Consider the following 14,985-nt stretch of genomic DNA (forward strand, 5'->3'; position numbering starts at 1 on the left):
TTCTTTGTGCTAATAATCATGCTCTTTTAATATTTTCTTACTTCCTTATGTACCTTTCTCTTTTACAAAATTCTCCCACAGAATTGTAAGACTCCTTTGTATACTGTTTTTCATATATATGCTATGCTAAGTCACTTCATTCATGTCTGACTCTTTGCGACCCCGTGGACCATAGTCCACCAGGCTCCTCTGTCCATGGGGATTCTCCAGGCAAGAATACTGGAGTGGGTTGCCATTCCCTTCTCCAGGGGATCTGCCCAACCCAGGGATCGAACCCTCGTCTCTTATGTTTCCTGCACTGGGAGGTGGGTTTTTTACCGCTAGTGCCAATACCCGGGGAGCCCCTATACTTATTCATAATGTATAACTGTTTCATTCTACTTTTTTCTCTTTTCAAAAACTTGCCTTTCTGAACTCCTTCAGCCTACTGCCCCAAACTGCGCTGGTTGCACCTCGGACCTGCTATGTCCCTCCTCTATTAGATATTTTGTTTCCTTGACCCCATGCCATTGTCTATATACCTTTGCTTTGGTGAGATACATCTTCAAGTAGCTTCCTGAGAAAGGGTGCTTGGGAAATACAACTTTAGAATGTTATGTATCGATCAGAGTTCTTTTTCTGAGGCTGTAACATACTCTAATCAGTTTACTCAAAATGCAATTTATTATTTGTTATCTATTGCCCATAAATCAACATAGGCCTATACGTCCAACATCATTCCTTTAAAAGAGAAATAAACAGTTAGAAGTTCTGCTCAAAATTATGCTAAACTGAGTTCAAATGTTTTCTTGGACCAGAACTGGTCGCAGGCTTTAAGCACTCTCACGCACACTGCAGAGTGCTCCTAGAGGGATGAAAATCTTGTTGTTCAGCCACCTAGTCATGTCTGACTCTTCGCAGCCCCATGCTCTGCCGCATGCCAGGCCTTCCTGAATATCTTAGTTTGAGAAAAATAAGCCTAGGTTAACGACTGCACATTAGGATAAGTTGAGAAGGCCATAGTACAAGAGTGAAGATGTGTCAGGAATGTGAAGCATTTTCTTATGCATCTTGTTTGCCTGCAGGAGCTGCGTTAGTTAGCCCTGAAAACCCCACCTCTTTGTCTAGGTGGGTCGAATAGCCCAATATACAATGAATGACATGGTGACTGGATGTCCCATGCTTAGGCATCAGTAACAAACCAAGGGTTTCTTGAGGGGAATAGCAATTTGTCAAAGAAAGCATGGGTTTGATTTACACTATCAGAACTCCACAGGCTCCATCTATCCCTCCCATCCGGCACTCCTTGGATACCATTCGAGGTCCTGGGCCACAGAAGTCAGTGAAAAGAGCAGGTTCTTCTGCTCTGGCTGCCACTGAAAGGGGTCCGGTCTGTGGATTGCTCAGTAAGGGATCAGAGGTGCAGTCCCAAATATGGGTAAGTGTTTCCTCCAAAATGCCAAGGGTCCATCAAGCACTGTGCCTCTCAGTTTTAACGAGTGAAAGGGACAGCAATCTCTTTCACTTTGGAGGAGATATCCAGAAATTCCCTGTGGCGTGACACCCCCAGAAGCATCACCGAAATAACAGACCACTGCATTTCCCACCCTCTGGCACACCTGTACTTTACCAAGGAATCTAGAGCACTTTGTACTACCCAATTTCTGATATCAGCAGTGTGTATCATCAGCCTGATATCATCCGCTTGCAGTGCAGGAGACACAGGAGACCTGGGTTCGATTCCTGGGTGGGGACGATCCCCTGAAGGAGGAAAATGGCAAACAACTCCAGTATTTTTCTTGAAAAAGCCTATGGACAGAGGAGCCTGGCGGGCTACAGTCCAGTCACAAAGAGTCGGACACAGCTGAGCGACTACACACGAGTGTGTATCATTTTTATTATGATCACAAATTTTGTGGATCATAAATACAGACAGGGCATAATGGGGACAGTTTATCTCTGCCCTGTGATGTCTGAGGTTCTAGTGAAATACTCGAAGCCAGGAGGCGAGAACCATCGGAAGGCTCATTCACTCACACATCAGAGAGTTGACGTTGGTCGTTGAGTGGGGGGCCTTGGTTCCTCTCCACCCAGGCCTTTCCGTGTGGTCTCTGCATGGACTACTCTGGGCTTTCTCACAGCATAGTGTCAGAACTCCAAGGGCAAGCGTTCCCAAGAGAGAAATGCAGGCAGAAGCTGTGTCCTCTTTTTCTGATTTAGCCTTGGAAGTCACACAGCGTCGCTTCCTCTGTAATCACAGACTCATCCATATTCTAGGGAAGGGAAACCCACAACCCTGAGGAGAGGAGAGTCAATGTCACATTGTAAGAGCATGTACAGTAGGATAGATGTTGGTGGAGCCATCTATGGAAAAATACGTTCTGCCACAAATAGGAAGCATCAATTTTTCATCACCACTATCTATCAATCCTGGTTCTAGGGGACTTAACCACAGACAGGACTTGTTTCCATTCATGCAGAAATGATGGCTGTTAATATTTTATTTTATACACACACATACACACAAAATGAATCCCAGGCGGCTCAGTAGTAAAGTATCCTTCTTCCAGTGTAGGAGATGCAGATGTGTGGGTTTGATCCCTGGGTTGGTAAGTTCCCCTGGAGGAGGAAATGGCAACTCATACCAGCATTCTTGCCTGGAGATTCCCATGGACAGAGGAGCCTGGCGGTTGGCAGTCCGTGGGGTCACAAAGAGTTGGACATGACTGAGCGACCAAGCACACACACATATACACGTATTATGAGGCATTTCTGAAAGCATGCAAGAGCATTTAAGACATTTTATTTCATTTCAGTGTTCTATATGGTCATAAGAGGATTGGCCATCTCCTCAAGGATTTTAAATTATCATCATAAGCCGTTGAGCACATCTGTACATATACTGCCATGCTTATTATAAATAATTATTGTTGAGCTTCTTCCAGATTAAAACTTCTTGTTTTGGTCTGACTGCTGTTGAGATTCAACCTCTATTTTTTGGCAAAGACTCTGCATTTTTATTTTCTGACTTTCCAGCTGAATGAACTGTTTTCTCTTGAAAGTGGAATGTTCCAAACTTTTTTCAGTTTTAATAATGTCACCAACTTTAGCAGTCTATTTGAATCCAGAAGTTAAATAAATAATGTTAAATTACAGAAATGCAGATGTAGTCTCAACACCTAATAATACAGTCCAACTAAAGGAGAGTTGGGGGCGGGTGGGAATAGTCTGGTGGGTAGTGAGCTGTTTTTCACAGAAACTGGTAAGGCTAGGAGAACAATTCTTCATGAGTAATGAGTGGTTCAGATAATTGGGGCATTTTCCAATGTCTTCTTCCATGTCCCTCACCTTCAAGCACATTAGATGATTCAGTCTTTCTGGAACATCCATCACATTCCATTTCTTCTTCTTGGAATGTCCCCCTTCCCAACCCATTCTCTGAGAAACAAACTCCCATTCAACCTTAAAGACACAATCATGTTGTCTCTTTTGTGAAGCCTTCTATTTCCCCTCAAAGCCAAAATTTTCACTTCCTCTTTCGTAACTACATGTTCCTGGGAAGGGAGGAAGAAGAGGGCTAGGGAGTAATATCTAAGTATCCTGTACTGAGCAATCAAGAATGGTTTAGTGCATAAATGATCAATTCCCCAAACCTGTCATTCCAAGGAAGAAAGAGAGCTGTTAAAAGTGCAGGTTCCCAGTGCCTCTGAATGAGACTCTCAGAAGGGTGGATCTTTTGACAGTCTAGGGGTCTGTGGACCATCCTTTGACGAACCCAATTCTAGGCTGGGCACTGCTCTGTACCTGTCCAGCTTGCTCTCTCTGAAGAGCTCATTTTAGCACCCCTTTGTTCTTAGCCCTACTTTTCACATTTTCTAAGCCATTTATTTGGCCTTCGGATTCTTCCATAAGATTATTTCCATTTAGCTTTCAGATGTGGGTGTGCATACTGGAACCACTTGCCCTAGAATTTAGCTTAACTGACATATAATTCCTTATGTGTTTCTTCAGTTAACCTACATTCATAAGAAATATGTGTTTGCATGCAGTGCACACGTTTGCAAACAGTTAATGAAGTCATGAGGCATGTGAAATATTGTAGGGTTTATAAATGACTCAGTTAAACTTTTTATTCTACAGAACTTTTTTTTTCCTTTCTGGCTGTACAGGGTCTCAGTTCCCTGACCAGGAGCTGAACCTGGGCCGTGGCAGTGAAAGCACTGAATTCTAACCACTAGACCACAGGGAATTCCCCCGCTTTGTTTTAAGTGCTTTTCTGATTGTATGTTTATTTTGTCAGAAATGTCATTAAAATTATACACCAGAACTGACACAGAGAGGTCTTACAGGATTTCAGAAAATAGAAAAGTATGGTATAAAATATAATTAAATCTATGTTCCAGTAGATAATGTTTTAAGAATTCATTTTCTAACCAAATTTACTTTGGAAATTATTTAATCTACGAAACCCATGCCAATATTATGTCTTTCAATAATCACCTCCCTAACCAAGTCAAGTCAAGAAAGAAACTGGAACCAAAAAAAATGTCTTCATTTCCCTTTCTTAGGTAATGCCTAACATAGAACCCAGTTCCCAGTGTTTAGTTAAATAGATGGAGTGTTTTGTGCAGTGGTTTTTTTAAAGTGACTCAGTAAAGGAAGAAAGTGAATTTTGCCTACTCTGCCCACATGAGTGAAACGCAGTCCTCAAGACACATCACAAAGATCCCACTCAAGAAGTGTTCTATTAAAATACAAATTCATTGTGGTAGGCTGAAAAAGAATGCTGTTATGAATCTTGATAAGCCCTAAAATAAGATAATGTAAAATAAGTGATAATACATACATAATCAGATATTTCACGTCAAGTGATGATAGTTTCTTCCCTTTATAAACTCTCTGAACGTTTTTACATTAATGCACTCAGAACAGTCCGTTCAGTTCTATCAGTTTCCTTCATGAATGCAGAAGTCAAATTTCCTTTCTAAAAGGTAGGCATTAAACAAATATATTTTATCATGTGCCTCTTTTTCTCCTGACTTTTTAAAGAGAGTGATTTCATGCAATTTTAGGCAGCAAATGACACAGCCTCTAGTGAAGGTTATTCGGGTGATAATGGTATTAGAAGTTGGGAAATGCAGCCTTTGCAAATGAAAAACAAGAAAAGGTCAGAACGGCATGAGGAAGTTTCTCCAAGGGAATGCTCATTGTCCTCCATGACCAAAGACATTGTGTCTATAAATTCACCTAAGTGAAATTACATCTGTGGCACCAAAAACCAACCCCGAAGCCAAATTGAGACAGGAGGGAACAAGCAAAGACTTACAATACATTTCTCTGAGAATGTACCGGGAAACCAAAGGGCTGCAACCGACAGCCTCAGCCCTCCAATCCTCAGGAGGACTTCACAAAGTCCGTTCCCAAGAAAACATTACACTAGTTCTCCAAGAGGGGAGGGTGGATATCAGGCCATCTCCCTGACCACCAAATCAGGGGGCTCCAAAAAGGGAAAACTGGGAAGCCCTCAAGCGAGGTACTGTGGTGCTGCTGCTGCTGCTGCTAAGTCGCTTCAGTCGTGTCCGACTCTGTGCGGCCCCATAGACGGCAGCCCACCAGGCTCCCCCGTCCCTGGGATTCTCCAGGCAAGAACACTGGAGTGGGTTGCCATTTCCTTCTCCAGTGCATGAAAGTGAAACGTGAAAGTGAGGTCGCTCAGTCGTGTCCGACTCTTAGCGACCTCATGGACTGCAGCCTACCAGGCTCCTCCATCCATGGGATTTTCCAGGCAAGAGTACTGGGGTGGGTCACCATTGCCTTCGCACTGTGGTGCAGTGGTTAAGAATTCTCTGCAGGGACTTCCTCAGTGGTCCAGTGGTTAAGACTCTGCGCTGTCACTGCCAAGGGTCCCGGTTCAATCCTTGGTCAGAGAACTAAGACCCCACAAGCAGCAAAAAAAAAAATTAAACTAAAAATAATAAAATAAAATGACTCAAGAAGCTCAGGAAAAAAAGAATTCTCTGCGGTTTGAACCCCAGCTGTTCCATTTGCCATTATAATTTAAGAAAAGATTTTCTTTTTTTTTTTAATTTTTAATATTTTTTGGCTGTGCTGGGTCTTGGTTGCTGCTCAGGATTTTCGCTAGTTGTGACAAGTGGGTGTCAGTCTTCAGTTGCAGTGAGCAGGTGTCTCATTTCAGTGGCTCTAGGGGCGTGGGCTCAGTAGTTGCTGCTCCTGGGCTCTAGGGCACAGCCTCCGTAGTTGTGGCACTCAGGTTTAGCTTCTCCATGGCACGTAGGACCAGGGATCAAACACGTGTCTCCTACATTGGCAGGCGGATTCTTTACCACTGAGCTACCAGAGAAGCTGGGAGGGATTTGGGGGCACGAGAAGAAGGGGACGACAGAGGATGAGATGGCTGGATGGCATCACTGACTCGATGGACATGGGTTTGAGTAAACTCCAGGAGCTGGTGATGGACAGGGAGGCCTGGCATGCTGCGGTTCATGGGGTCGCAAAGAGTCAGACACGACTGAGGGACTGAACTGTATTGTACCAGGGAAGCCCTAAGGAAAGTTTTCTGAAACTCCTCTGTCCCTTAGTTTCCTCATCTGTAAAATGAGGGTGATTATGATATTTGCTCATTTGAATTAAATGAGATTTGGATCAATGAGATGTTTGACATATAGTCAATAAATGTTAACCATGCTGATGATAGTGATGATGATGGTGATAAGACACACATTGTTATTTGTGCCCCGCCTCCAAAGGAGAGAGATTTATGAGGGAGCTATTTGGTGCCTGGAAAACCTTGAACAACGTGAAGAACCCAGAAAAGAAAATCTCTATGACTGATTTTTGAATTCTTTTTTTCTGGAACACTGCTTTGATCACTTATACCTTATTTTAAAATTCTAACAGTCTACAGTGATCCACTAAATTGAGAAAGAATCTAGAGCAAATCTGAGTTAGGCTTCATAGAAATTTTAAAGACCAATTAAATGGACAATCAAGGTATAAAAAAATAGATAATAATAATTTTTAAGAGCCTTAATGTTTAGCCTTTTAACAGTTTTCCCAAATTTCCTTTCAAGGAGATGTGCACTTTAGAAGTTGCTGGAGTATTGTAAACTCATTATTTAATCTATGATACTCTTTGGAAAGAATGCAGTCCATGGAAAAAATACTTAAATTTTGATCACAGGTTATTTTCCCCAATGTGAGAGAGTACTTTGCTTCCAAAAATCCATCTATACTAGCTCAAAGTCTCCTAGAGGCAATAAACATTTCTTTTATCCCACATAAAATCACAACATACCTAATATAAAACTTTATGCCCTCAGTGAAAGTTTTAGTCTGACTTTTTCAGAAATGTGTAGCTGTAATTCTCCTGATCAGACTATAGAGCTGTCATTCAATAGAGACATTTCTTTTAAATCCATTTATTTCCCCCTCCTCCCAAAACTGAATAGTAAGATTTTCAAACTGAGATAATTACAGAATTTAAAAATCTGCTTTAATTACTTTTGGTTTTTGGTTGTTATTCCCCAAAATGTTTAGTGTACTTCTTGTTTTGAGGATCAGTTGTTTTGTTGCTAAATCATGTCCGACTCTTGCAACCCCATGGACTGTAGCCCACCAGGTTCCTCTGTCCATGGGATTTCCCAGGTAAGGTTACTGGAGTGGGTTGCCATTTCCTTCTCCAGGGGATCTTTCCAACCCAGGGATCGAAACTGTGTCTCCTGCATTGGCAGGTGGATACTTTATTGCCGAGCCACTAGGGAAGCCCTGTATTGAGTGTGCCTGTTGCAAAAAGAGCTCTGATGAGTTTTTCAAGTTTCATACCTCATGGCTTCTACCTCCAGATCTAGAAATTTCTGCCCCCTACAAAGAGCACAGTCATTTGACACAACTACTCTCACTTTATAAACTAGTTGACCATGATACAGAAAAAGAATTTTTAATAGAAGGAAAGGAAACATCTGTCACATCATAGGAAATAAGCAACAGGAAAATCAGAAGCCCTTTATAAACATTTTCTTAATGCAAAATACATGTCTCCAAGTAAAGACTAACCACACTTGTCCTCCTTGCTGGCCGGAATGGTGGTTTCCTCGGGCTTCCTGGCCGTCTCCCCAGTGGGCAGGACCTCTTCTGGAGAAAATACTTGACAGGGTTTGCAGTCCTGTCTTCTGCTGGGTCCTTCCTTGCTGTATCTCCAAGAAGAGAATCATAGAGATGTAGAGCTAGAATTTATTTTGGAGACTTAGCAGATTAGAAAAAGTGAAATTCGGAAAAAAAGTAATTTACCTCAAGCCCAAACATGTAACAGCTAATAAGACTGGAACCCGATCTAATGGTCTCCATTGCTTCTAAACCCGACTGCTGCCTTGAAGAGCTCAGGATTCATAATTTCACAGAACTTTTTAGCTATATATTTTTGTTATTAGTAGAAGTGAAACTATATATGCAGAGGGTAAATATGCTTTGAGACAATATTTGTGTAACGTGAATTTGTTATATATAACAGAAAAATATTTTAAATTTAAATAAAACTTTAAATTTTAATCTAAGAAATTTAAAATAAAAATATTTTTAAATTAATTTAAATTTTAATTTTTAAAATTAAAAGTTTTAAAATTTTTAAATAAAAATATTTAAAATTTAAATGAAATAAAATTTAAAATGTGTTTATATATACTTTAAAATGTTTAACTGCTGTAAAAAAAAGAATCTTCCTCTTCTTGAATAAAGATGTATCCACATGTGTTATTATTATTTAATTTTACCAACATTTTTGAAATTTCCATGTTAACCAGGTATAGTCCTAGGTTTAAAGATACAGAAGAGAAAATAAAATAGCCCTTGTCCCAGCTTGCCAACAAATTGGAGAGGCTGACATAAAACAGACAAGTATGATACTGTGTGATTCCACATGGCAGATTTGGGAACAAGAGCTTCTTCTGTACGTCTGCATCCCAGGCTTGAGTAAGAATGAGGACCGGGCAGGGACTAGATCATGGAGAGCTTTGTACATCATGCTAAAATGCTTGTAGTTTACCCAAAAATGGCTAGAAGACATTGAGAAAGTAGATGCTCTAAAATCATGTGACTCAAATTATACTATAGAGCTAGTGGATTTTTTTTCTGCTCCTTTATACTGAACACCTTGATATAACATCTGAGAGTGGGATGTGATGAGTCAGCAGACTCTAGTTCCAGTTGTAGAACTGACGGAAATCTCAGTTTCCTCATCTGTAGGGTGGGGTTCATTATTGGATTGTTGTAAGAAGGACTGGAGGTAAGGCTATGAAACATTTATTACCATGTCTGGCATAGTAAGGGTGTCCCTTGTGGCTCAGCTGATAAAGAATCTGCCTGCAATGTGGGAGACCTGGGTTTGATCCCTGGGTTGGGAAGATGCCCTGGAGAAAGGAAAGGCCACCTACTCCAGTATTCTGGCCTGGAGAATTCCATGGACTCTATGGAGTTGGACATGACTGAGGGACTTCCACTTCGCTGGCATAGTAAACACTCAATAACTGTAAACTGGCATCATCTTCATCATGATCATCACCATAAAAGACTGAAATGGAAAAAAAGGGATTAGCATGCTAAGGGTTAATTGTAACATCTAGGGTTAAGGGCAGTGTTCTAACTCTGCTGAGTATATCGCTTCAAGTAATGAAGTCCCTTCACAGAGGACTACTTTGTCAGAGGCATGGCTAGAAAGGGGCAACAGTTAGCAAAATGCATTGATTATGTAACTGAGATGAACTTTCCCTTTGATTTTGCTGTTCAAGAACATGTAAGAAAAGAAAACGAGTTTCAGCAGCTGAGATCAGTATCAGAAGAGAGCCCTGTGCTTGCTCTGTTAGTTAAAAGTAGAAGAGGAAAACATCAAAGTCTGCTGGAGACTGGGGATAAAAATCAACTTTTGTGTTACCTCCCTTTGTTGCTCAGCAGGCCCATATTATGCTTTCAACCCACTAGTAGGTTGTAACTAATTGTTTATAAAGTATCTTTATAGTGTAATGACTGAAAGTTATTTTTGGCTGTATCTTTATTATTGGAATACTTCCTGTAATTGCACCAAATTCAAAGTTTGAAATATAGTTTAGCAATTCCAGTTTGGTTAAAATTAAGTAGGTCAGAATTAGATTTACCATTTAAGCATAATGCCATCTATCTATTAGAAACGGCCTATATTTCAGTATTCTATAGAATAATAGGTTTACTTTCTGTGTTCTCTTTTGTTAGTGCTCCTATATTCCTCCCTGTAAGAGAGAAAATCAGAAGAACTTGGAAAGTGTCATGAATTGGCAACAGTACTGGAAAGATGAGATTGGTTCCCAGCCATTTACTTGCTATTTTAATCAATTTCAAAGGTAAGCAAATATTTACATGTGCATATTAAAGTTGTTTGTAGCCTCGGTAGCTAATTATATTAATAAATCATAGATTGTGCTCACTTGACAAAATATACAACATGGAGATAGACAGTCTCGACTCTTCCTAGCATGTAGTTAGGGTAGCCCTTTCTTACTCTATAGGATGGGGGGCGTGTATAGCTAGCCAAAAAAGGTGTATAGCATGTATATGCTAGCCAAAAAAGGTGAGTACTGTATCATGCATCATAGAGTTTACCCTCTGGATACACTAAGAAAGTGCCTTTAGGTAGGAGGACTGTATATTAGGAGTGTTCTCCCAAATCATTTGTGATTAATGATCACAAACTGAACAGTGTTCAGATTTATCATCATTTTGGTCTATATCAAATCTTACCTTTCTTTTTCCTTTCTATTCTGACCAGGTATCTTCAAATGTTTCCATCATTAAAACTTTACTCGACCTAAAGAGAACTCAAGTTATAACATATAGCAACAGTTCCTTGAATTAGAATATTTCAGTATCCACCCAGATTAACCATAGTAATTTGTTCATCAAATGTTGAGTATTCTCAGCTCTTTGCTGTCACTCTCCATTTGGGTGTTCCACACTTAGGTCAGACTTTCTCTTCCTCCTATAACCCCTCTCTTAGTGAATGGCACTGTGGTCTACTCACTTACTGAGGCTGGAAACTTTGAGTAATTCTTAACTCACTTTTCTCCTTTGTGCTCTATAACCTACATTTATCATCCTGTTGATTTTATCCTGTATTAACTCTTCTGTGCCTTCCCTCTGCCACTGTTTTAGTTCAGATTCATGTTATTTCTCATGAATCTGAGAACACAATAGTCTTCTAACTATTAACACAACAATCAATAGTCTTCTAACCAGCCCTTCTACTTCCACCCTTTGCCCCACTCTAAGACATTCTCCATGTTGCTGCCAAGAATGTCTTTCTTAAACTTGAAAGCAAGAATAAGCAGTTAGGATCTACCTCTGAGTCAGGGATATGGCAGAGTCTCCTAATTCATGTAGAGGAAGGAGGTACATAAAAGGGACAATTTGTAGAACATCCCAAAGTGCCAGCTACAAGATATACCTCTGTGTGCTGTCTGGAGCTCTTTCTCAGGTTTGCAGTCCTCACTGTCCTAACTATACCGGAAGAACTTTAAAAAAAAATGCATCACAGATGAATTAACTTAGAATTTTTGGTGGTTGAACCTAGGCATTAGCATTTAAAAAATCAATTCTAGGGATTCTAATATACAGTCAGGATTGAGAGTCACTGCTCTATCCTCTCACCTATAACCCTCTACTGGAATTGTTTGTATGCCCATCTTCCCAACTAGATTGCCTACTGGTTAATGGTATGGACCATATCTTCTTTGGCTTTGTATCCCTAGTACTTAGCGCAGTGGCTGGTTCTCAGTTAAGAAATGTTTGGTGAATGAATGAATCAATGAATGTAATGTGCCAGAATAATAACGAGGGTTCTTTGCTTCCAAGGAATTAGACTTTCTTGGGGGAAACAGAGCTTATGCAATGTAAGGGCACAATAAAGGACAGAAATGGTTTATCTATCAGAAGCAGAAGATATTAAGAAGAGGTGGCAAGAATTTCACGCAAAGAATGATTTCATCAGTTAGAAATGAAAGGGAGGAAGACCTTAAAGATGGGGTGGCTGTGAAAAAAAAACAAGTGTGGCAATATAAGTAACATTAGGTACATAGGTTATGGCGTGGTGAATTTGTAAGCTGGAAATGTAGCTTAGGGTTAGATTTCCAAAGGGTCATAAATGCCATGTTAAGGAGAATGTTCTTTCTCATTTGGGCAATGAAAATTTGTGAAAAGGTTTTCTTTTTTTTGAACCAAAGACTCAACTTGAGTAGATCTCTGATATAGAAAGTAAGGGGTGTGAGAGTTGAATGTGTTTTGGAGAGGAAAGATGGGCTGAAAGCAAGGAGCTCCAGCTCAGAGCTGGGGGGGTAGGTAAGGAGAGTCCTGAGTGAAAAGCATTGCGTTTCTGAGTGGTGACCTGTGCCAATCATTGTGAATAACATTTTGGTTAGATCACTATATCTCTTATAATAGTTCTAAATACTGGTCCCACTTGACAGGTGGGAAAACTGAGTCTTAAAGACTCCAGCTGAAGTCTTTAAGTGAAAAAAACAGAATGCAGCTCGAAACCAGCTCATCTGATTCCCTGAGCTCCTTCTGTTAGCCATCTTCTTATCCCAATAAAGCAGTCTGAGAGTAGTTGTAGTGGCAGTAACCCATGGAGGGGTACATCCGAGCGACATTTAGAATCACAGTCAACAGAACTTAGCAGCCATGAGAGTGATGCGGAAAAGGGAGGTGTCACATTTGACTGAGTGTGAGAAAAGGATTGTCTAGCTCTGACTATGCTGAATTTGAGAGTCTCAAAATAGCCAAAAGAAAGAGGTAGAAGGGGAGGGAGGTGGGAGGGGAGTTCAGGATGGGGAACACATGTAAATCCATGGCTGATTCATGTCAATGTATGGCAAAAACCACTACAATAATGTAAAGTAATTAGCCTCCAACTAATAAAAATAAATGAAAAAAAAAAAAAAAGAAAGAGGTAGAAGTACAGACTTTCAGTTCAAGAGCAAGAAGCCAGGGTCAGTGCTATACAGATCTGGGAATCGTTGGCACACAAGCCATAGTTGAAGCAAAGAGAAAGAACGCACACTGGGAAAGAATGCATCCTGGATTGAGGAGAGAAATGTTGACGGAATCTTGGGATCCGCTGTGTTGATGTATGAGGGGGAGGAGATGGAGAGAGAGTGGCCAGATGTTGAGAAGAAAGTGAAAAGACTTGGAAGCGCGAGTGTTTTAAGGGGAAAAGAATAATCAAGATGAACTACTGAGAAGTCATCAATTGTGGAAGCTCCGAGTGTGTAAGTGATCTTTGTGAACACAGTTTAGGTACTGCCGTAAAGCAAAGGCTTTGAAATCACTTTGTCTTAGGCTGAGATGAGCCTGTGAAGGCTTTACCAAGTGCAGACTACTTTTTCAAGAAGTTTGCCGTGACTGGAAAAAGAATTTGAGGGAGGAGATGAGTAATTGAGAGGGAAATAGGAATGGATACAGAGGAATGAGACGGGGCATGGACTAAAACTGCTGAGGAAGAAGGAAATATTGACTACACATAGTAAACAAGGAAAAAAGGGAACATTCCCCGAGGAAAACAGGGGAGGATGAAATGCAGAGGTGAAGTGGGGATATGTTTTTCAGTGAGACGGGGAGCCCAGCCACAGGAAATAGGCATTAGCAGTCAAGACAGTTTGATACCGAACCCACCACGGTCTGCATGAGGTGATCCTTTAGGCTCCCAACCCCTGGACCAGGAGCTGGTTTCCAAATGTGCATGACCTTGAGCTTGCAGGAGGAAGCAGATAGGCACCCCCTCTCAAGGGCTATGCTCCCCAGCTGCCGGTCATCTTGGTAACTTGCCCTCACTCCCCACTCAGGTACCAAGTTTTCTAAAGGCTGCCTCCTGCAAATAGGGCTGCCTTCTGCTAGGGCACGAACTCTGAATATCCACGGTACCAAATCACACAGGACCATTCCCTGGCATGCTGAGAATTGTCTGTAAGAACTCACCCTGCATTATGCTGGGTTGGCCAAAAAGTTTTTGGGTTTTTTCTGTAATATCTAATGGAAAAACCTGAATGAACTTTTTGGCCAACACAGTATATCAATTATAGTATATCAACTTTAGTAGTGGTACATTTAAGCTCATCATTCCTTCTTCAGAACAGATATTCATTCCCCATCCATCATCTCACTGTCCCATTTTCAAACTGTTGGGGTATAGACAGAAGTAGGGGTGGTCTGTCACAACTCAGAAGCACTCCAGACATGATTTTAAGTGACTTCGAGAAAACAGAAGTTTGAAGTTTGGCTCTTTCATCATGACATTTGCAAGAGGAAACAAGAGTGCTGGTTGGAGGTGTGAAAAATGGCAGCTCCTTGGTGCCATCTACTCTTAGTACACTTTTTACTACTGCTAAATATGAAATAAAAATAGACTCACTGTAAAGACTCCCAGATGCTCTTGATAAGATGAACTTTATATTTAAAGTAACCTTTAGATTTCACTCAAATGCAGGATTGGGGAGAAAAGTTCCCAAGAAGTTTCCGTTTTCAAGAAAAGGGTGTTATTTTAAAGATCTAAGACAAAGATGATTGGAGTCTTAGCTTTCCATTGTTGAAGGCTTATTTAGGTGAGTTACACTCAGACATAGAATCTGCAGTGGCCAGAGCAGCCATCAGTAGCCAGGCCTGCCTTGGAAGGATGGTCCCCATGTAATCACCCCTTCCTTCTGTGCCCCCTAGGAAGCACACCGTGGTGTAGTAACTTCATGCCCAGGGCTCGTGGAACCAGGCCCTGGCTGCCTCTATTCATGATCTTCCCATACAGCCTTTTGGCTCTATGTCTCCTTCAACCTTGAAGCATCGCGTCTCCATACAATGGGTAGATTTTTATTTTACACTCTTTGGTATGGGTAAGATCACACTTACTTTCCCTATATATTTTTGTCTCCTATTAGCCTTTCCTTGGCTTATCTTTTCTCAGCAAAACCCCGGCAACGCCCA

General features: G+C 40.9%; 1 protein-coding gene across 1 annotated transcript in view; it reads left to right on the plus strand.

Moving 5' to 3' along the window:
* The window catches only part of KCNMB4 (potassium calcium-activated channel subfamily M regulatory beta subunit 4), a 73,676-nt gene that overhangs the window by 21,228 nt on the left and 37,463 nt on the right, over positions 1–14,985 (plus strand). Inside the window, exon 2 of the mRNA XM_043447060.1 lies at positions 10,237–10,364. Within this exon, the coding sequence (XP_043302995.1) occupies positions 10,237–10,364 (128 nt within the window). The remainder of the gene's footprint in view (positions 1–10,236; positions 10,365–14,985) is intronic.

Source organism: Cervus canadensis, chromosome 25, assembly GCF_019320065.1.
Source record: "Cervus canadensis isolate Bull #8, Minnesota chromosome 25, ASM1932006v1, whole genome shotgun sequence".
Taxonomy (NCBI): Eukaryota; Metazoa; Chordata; class Mammalia; order Artiodactyla; family Cervidae; genus Cervus; species Cervus canadensis.